Raw genomic sequence first — 6,612 nt, 5'->3', positions numbered from 1 at the left:
GAAAAAATCCAGTTAAATTATCGATTAAATTTTTCCAATATCAAATACTGACGTTTCTCAAATATCGGATTTTGTCAACGTCAAAAGAAGACACTGTCAATGCATAAATATTCGATATTAAACACCAATACTAAAATTCCGGGCAACTTTACTCAGATCAACTTTTCCAGCAACTTCTATCTCGAGTAAAATGCACATCAGTTTTACCTGATTAAAAGGAAAATAGTTTGACGCTTTGAGTCCGTTACTCAGTGTTATAACCTGAGGAATCTCGAATAACCATCACTTCCCTTTCATATCAGAAGGTTCCCTAGAGCACTACATCCTTTAGCAAGCACGAATCAAAATAATACAATACGATGACCTACGGGGAAAAAAATTAAGGCTTAGAAATAGTCCGCTCCCTCGAACAGAGAGCCCGATAGGAACCATAGCCGGCGTTGCCAAAGCCATCCCCGCCGGGGACAAAACCTCCACTGGTGCAAACTGTCCCATCGAACCTGAGATGGGAGTCAGCGGCTCGATGTCTTGTACGGGGCTACAGGCAGAGAAAAAAGCAAACTGCGAGGCAGCAATGGCACATCTTTACCTCCTGAAGTGCACGAGAGCCCAGATTCTGCCATCCAAAAGTTTCATTTTCCCAGGAAGGAAAGTGTTGGGAATGTCGGAAGGAAATAGTTACAAAAAAAAAAAAAAAAAAAAAAAAAAAAAGAAGAAGAAGAAAGAAGAAAGAGACAGGCACTTCGGGATCGGGCCAAATAAATGTCAGTCCTCCTGCATCTGCCAAGGGACCGCTACAAGGGAACACTCCTTTCGGCAACAGGACTGCCAACACACCCAGTGGAGCAAAACCAAACCCAAAGCATTTCCCCCGGTGTGACGACAGCTGTCGGCTTTGGGAACAGAGAGCTTGTCCCCAGCCCATGCTGGGGCTGGGGCAGCCCACGGGGAGCCACTGCCGCCCCTCTCCCTGCCGCCGAGTTCTGCTGGGGGTGCCAGCCCGGGGACATCGAACCTGCGGGGTGCCCGAGCCTGGGGACAGCGAAATGACAGCAAGGGAGGGTCGGAGTGAGAGGCTGACAGGGAAACAGCCCGGCTGCATCTTGGAGCTGCTGGCAAGCACAGCGGCCGGGAAGCGATGGGGCAGCAGGGGCTTCCTGCAAGCCACTCCGTGCCCGGGAGCCGCAGCGAAAGCCCGTGTGAAAACCAGCGGGAAAGGAAAGAAGCCGGCGGTGATGAAGAATCAGCGGCACCCAGGCAATGCGGCCGCCTGTGAGCACGGTCCGGGCAGGGCTCCATCGGCGCAGAGAAACAACTGCAGCCACCACCGGGTCTGGTCCCACAGAGCGCCACTGCCCGGCCCCAGACCCCCAGGTGGAGCTGCCCACCCCATGGCAGACTGCCCTCCCCTTCGGGCAGTGCTGCCCGAGGGCCGCAGCTGACGGGGTTGAGCCGCCAGCACCGTGCCGAGGGCCCGGGCCCGCAGCAGAGGCTTGGAGGAGATTCAGTCCAAGGAGGGAGGCTGCCCCAAGCGGCTATCGCGGTTGTGTCGGGACACAGACAACCTCGGCAGTTTCGTCGAGGACTGCGAAGCCCCCTCTCGCAGCCCAATCCTGAGCCCGCACCCCCGGTCTCCCCGCCAGACTCCAGCAGAGAGAAAACAATTCACCGACCCACACACTTTTCCCGGGATCCGCCAAGGTTTTAAACTGGCACGGCCCGCGGTAGAGGGGCAGCAGCCTGCACCGGGAAAAGCGGTTCGAGGTCCCAGTGGCTCCTCCGACTGCACCACATCCTCACCACAACAGGCAGCCGTAAATTCAGACAGCGATCCCGGCTCTCCGGCAGACGGGGGATCGCTCCATCCGGGACAGGCATTACCAAAGAAGTGATTAAGGCGCCCGGCCAGAGCTCCTGGGCCCCCTCCACCTCCCATTGAGGGAAGGGGCATCGGCGCTGCACGGTACAGCCAGGCAAGGCGGCCCAGATCTGCGACAGACTCCACGATTCGCACCACCTGCCTCTGTGCAAGCGGGAAAAGGAGGGATGTGGTCTGAGCCACGGCCTGAGGTCTGCTGAATGGAAAAAAATATCACTGGGGAAATCCGTGTCTGCTCTCAGGAACGACACAAGCAGCAGAGGTAAGTGTTAAACTAAAGTTTATAAATTAAAAAAAAAAAAACCAACAAAACAAGTACAGCGGGTAGCTTACAAACATTCACAATTCATTTGTAGTAAATAATCTAGTTGAGTGCACAGTGCCATTAAAAGAGAAATAGAGGGGGGGGAAAAAAGAAGGGGAAAAAAAAGCAACGAGTTACCTTGGAAGAAAGAGACTGTAATTACATTGCTGAGCAGATCAGAAATCCCTGCCCCTGGAGGAGAGCTCTGCAGAAGAACTGTAAAAGGCACTGATGGTATTAAAGTTTCCCATTACATCGATTTCTTAAAAAGCCTGACTAGAAATATTCACATTGAATATAAAAATAATAACAACAACTTTAATACATCTGGAAAGTGCGAAAAATCCATAACTCCTCCCTCCCCGAACACGGAAAGATCTCAGGAAAAAAAGGAAAACAAGAAGTCAGGAGTTTTGATATATCTCACCCTTTTGTGACATATTTATCCTTTGCCAGGGATCATGGAGTACAGGAATAACATGGGCAACAAGAGCAGGGGGGACCTGAAAGAGGTTTCCTTACATTCAGCACCATACAAGGCACACTCAGTTTGCAACAAGTTGGAAGACCAAGGACTCAGACGACAAAAATAATCTTCCTTACAATCCACTGAGGGAGTCCTTGATCTCCTCTTTTGAGCTGCATTTGGTTTTGCGGATTGTACTTTTTTTTCCTCTCCTTTGTTTTCTCTCTCTTTTTCTCCACACAAGATCGAGTCTCTACCGATCCGAAGCAAAATAAAACACACAAACAAAAAGTCTACACCAAATACACTGACAACATGGATACCATGAACAAGTTGTGCCAAATTGCGAGAGTCCTCAGCTGGCGGGGTGGGGACAGGGTGAGGGTCAGGGTGGGGGTGGCCGAGAAGTCCTACGTTGAAAGAGGAGAGGGTGAGGAACCATCCAAAAATATTAATAATAAAAATAATAATAAAATAATAATAATAAATACTGTCCGAGGCACTGAGAGCTGCAGCTGGGGCTCTGGACTTGAGAAGCTGAATGGATGGATTCATGGATGGGGAGGTGGCAGAGGGAAGATGGGTTTTCTGGCTGCCAGTGTGTATGGTGGGGGTGTCGGTGCCGAGGGGGTATGTATGTGTGCCTCTCACTGGGTGCCGGCAGCTGCGGCGCAGGTGGACAGAGCCCACCCGGGAAGGCAGTAGTAGGGGTAGTAGTAGGATGGCTGAAGGGAGAGCAGCGAGGGCGGCCGCAGCACCTCGCCAGGGTGGTACTGTCTCTGGTCGTCGCGCACCAGCACCTTGACGGCCACCTTCTTGGCGGCGGGGGCGGCGGCCAGGAGGTCGGCGGCCATCTGCCGCCGCTTGGTCTTGTAGCGCCGGTTCTGAAACCAGATCTTCACCTGCGTCTCGGTGAGCTTCAGCGAGGCGGCCAGGTCGGCCCGCTCGGGCCCCGACAAGTAGCGCTGGTGGTTGAAGCGCCGCTCCAGCTCGAAGACCTGCGCGTGGGAAAAGGCTGCGCGAGAGCGCTTCTTCCGCGGTTTCGGAGCCGCCGCCGCCTCCTCCTCCCCCGGCAGCAGATTGCCGCACTTGCCCGCTCCGTCCTCTTCCTCCGGGGGGCTGCGATCTGCGGGCAGGGCGAGAGCACGGCGGTCAGGGCAGGCAGGAACCGGGACAGCGGCATCCCCGCTCCTCGCGGGGCCCGCACCCGCGCACAGGCGGCCAGGTGCGCTCCCTGCGGCCAGTCCGCAGCGACGGGGCGAGCGGAGAGCCCGCCAAGCCGCTGCCCGCCCCGTCGCCGGAACAGCCGCCGCCCGCAGCAGGGGCTTCTCGCTCTCCTTTAAGCGACGGGCGCTCTGGCGGGCTGCGGGCTCAGCCTGGCCAAAGGCCCTCCCGATCCGCCCTCCCTCGCCCCGCGGGACGCGTTTTGGGTTTTCTTCTCCCCCCGACACAACCGAGCCTGTCGCACAAGCGACTGTCGCCCTGAGGGGCCGGCGGAAAGCCACGATCATCTCCAGTTCCCAGCCCTCCGGGTCATTCCCGCCCTCCTCGCGCGGGTGCGGAGAACCCGCCATCGGGGCCGCCCCTACCTGAGACGGCGGCCGACATCTCGCTGTCGCTGAGGCCGGCGGCGTCCCGCTCCGCCGCCTCCGGTGGCTGCGCCTCCCCCGCCGCCGGCCGCCCCCCGCCCGTGGCTTCCGCAGGGCGGGCGCTGCCACCGGCGCCCTCCTCCTCGGAGCGCCGCTCGCCCTCGGGGTCCTCGCTGAGCGCGGAGTCCGAGTCCCAGCCCGCCGGCGTCCGCAGGGCCGGGGCGCGGGCGGCGGGCGAGGCGCGCGGCGGGTCCTCGGCGGCGCCGCACAGCCGCCAGCCGCCGGCCGACCCCGGGGGCGGCGGCCGCCCCGCCGCGTGGCGGGCGCGCTCCTCCTTCTTGTTGAGGATGGCTTGGATGGAAAAAGGCGTCAGGGCGTTGCCGCCGCGGACGGACATGGCCCGGCGACGGGCAAGCCCCGCGGGAGAGCAGCGGACCGCGCCGCGCCTTCAGCTAGGCGACCGCATCGCCGGCCGCCGCCGCGCCGGTGCCGGGCCCTGTTCTGCCGCCGGGAGGGCGGGCGCCAGCGGGAGCAGCCTCTCTGCGCCACTGCCGGCCCGCCCGCCCATAGGGCCGGGGCCGCCGGGGCCACCGCGCTGCGCCGGGCGCCGCCGCGGGTCCCTGGCGGCGCGGGCGCTGCCTCCGCCCCGCTCTGTCCCGCCCCCGCCCGCCCTCCGCTTTTTCTGCCGGCGGCGCTGCCATCCCTCACGGCCGCCTGACAGCGCCGGCCCCGCGCCTTCCCATTGGGCAGCCCCCGCGCGCCCCGCCCGCCCATTGGCTCCCGCCGCGGGGCGATGCGGCTCCGCGGGGCGCGCGCCGGGGCGCGCCGCCTCTTAACCCCTTGCGGCCCGCGGGGCACCCCCGCCGTCCCCAGCGCCCGCGGCCGAGGAGACCATCGAAGGGACGGTCCCTCTGCATAGCAGAAAGCGGCGGCTTCCACCTGGAGAGTGTCGGATCATAGTTCGGAGGTGTTTCGGGTGTTTCCCCCCTCGCCGCGCCTCAGCAGAGCGCCGCAGCCTGGCGCCGGGAAAGGTCCCGTCCCGACGGGAACAGTCGCGGGGACGGGACCAACGCCGCAGTCTGGCGTGCATCGCTGCGTGCTGCTGGGGAAGAGCCTCGGAACTCTCTTATTTGGAGTCTGTCGGGGGCCGAGACGCCGCGCCGGTACGGGGCTGTCAGAGCCCAAGTCCCCGGCCGATCGCGCTGTCAGGGTAAACGCAAATCAGGCTCGGCCGGATTTGAAAAATGTGCTTTTCACCATTTCGTTTGTTTAAAAACATGGTCGGGCTCATATTAAGTATGGTCTTCTGTCCATGGGGCTTTTAAAGCCCGTATTAGGAAAGCAATTTCTCGCAGATTAAACTCTTTTCCCTAAACCATGCTTTGCCTAAAAGAAAACGGCCCTACACAAGAAGCTTTTGAAAACTATTACACGCACGTGAATTGTACATACGCGACTCATTGCCAAAACAACAATATGCCCCCCAGCATCATGCTTTTCTATTTTTCAAATATTATTGGCGTTCTCGGAGCTAATAAAAATACTGGCAAGGGTATCAAGCAGGTAGATGAGAAATGAAACGCCTGCACTTCACGAACACGGGTGTTTGGTGCTGGGAGAACGCGGCAACAAAAGGAGACAAAGCATATAAGAAAGATATCCGCAAACCCGCTTTGTTCCACGAAGTAAATTCCCAGGGTGTTACCGGGCTTCTCCACAGGCGTATGGCCACCGCCAACACCTCCCTACTTGATCTCACAGAGATGAGCGTCTGTTTGCAGTAGACTACGAAGCGATGATAATTGATTATCAACGACTCTGGCACGAATTAAATGTTTTCAATCATAATTCTTACCCCCAAACTAAATCAGTAAAATAAATAATCTCTCTTTCATACATAGCACGAAGCTGGAGAGCACCTCTGCATGACTAAGCGAGAACTGGATTTGTCTTTCTGAACAAACTCAGACCGTTTTAATCACCTTGCTTGGACTCACCTTTTACCTAGGTATTTCCCAGGAAAGCCATCGCTTTGCCACCGAAGACTTCGGTGTCACGATACACTAAGAAAATATCCAAAGGGGATTTTTTTAGAGCTGGAGGTAAACAAGAAGCATCTAAAGAAGCTGAGAGAAATCCACTTACGAGAAGATACACAGGGGGCTAGGAAGGGTGTCCTGTACGAGTATTTTAAAGGCTGCTTAACAGCCAAGAGATGAAATTTGGGATGTCGGAAGAGATGCGTGGCCTCAGACGCGGGCACAGAGGAAGGGCTCTGCTCTTCCAAGGGGGAAGGCTGGAAGTGCGGGTCGTGGGAGTCGTGGTTTGGGTTGACGGCCAGAAAGCGGCTCGGGGCACGGCGGAGACGGGGAGC

At 58.0% G+C, this 6,612-nt stretch overlaps 1 protein-coding gene across 1 annotated transcript; it reads right to left on the bottom strand.

Annotated features, from left to right (window-relative positions):
* Positions 1–2,206: 2,206 nt before the first annotated feature.
* NKX3-2 (NK3 homeobox 2) lies at positions 2,207–4,635 on the bottom strand (the record flags this gene model as incomplete). Its single annotated transcript, XM_082282054.1, has 2 exons — positions 2,207–3,775; positions 4,239–4,635. 2 exons carry the CDS (start codon positions 4,633–4,635, stop codon positions 3,297–3,299), a joined length of 876 nt encoding a protein of 291 aa, XP_082138180.1. The 3' UTR covers positions 2,207–3,296.
* Between the last annotated feature and the right edge of the window lie 1,977 nt (positions 4,636–6,612).

This window comes from Coloeus monedula (assembly GCF_965178545.1).
Source record: "Coloeus monedula genome assembly, chromosome: 5".
Classification (NCBI taxonomy): Eukaryota; Metazoa; Chordata; class Aves; order Passeriformes; family Corvidae; genus Coloeus; species Coloeus monedula.
The sequence above is the reverse complement of the archived record's forward strand: the minus strand, read 5'-3'. Positions and strand labels throughout refer to the sequence as shown.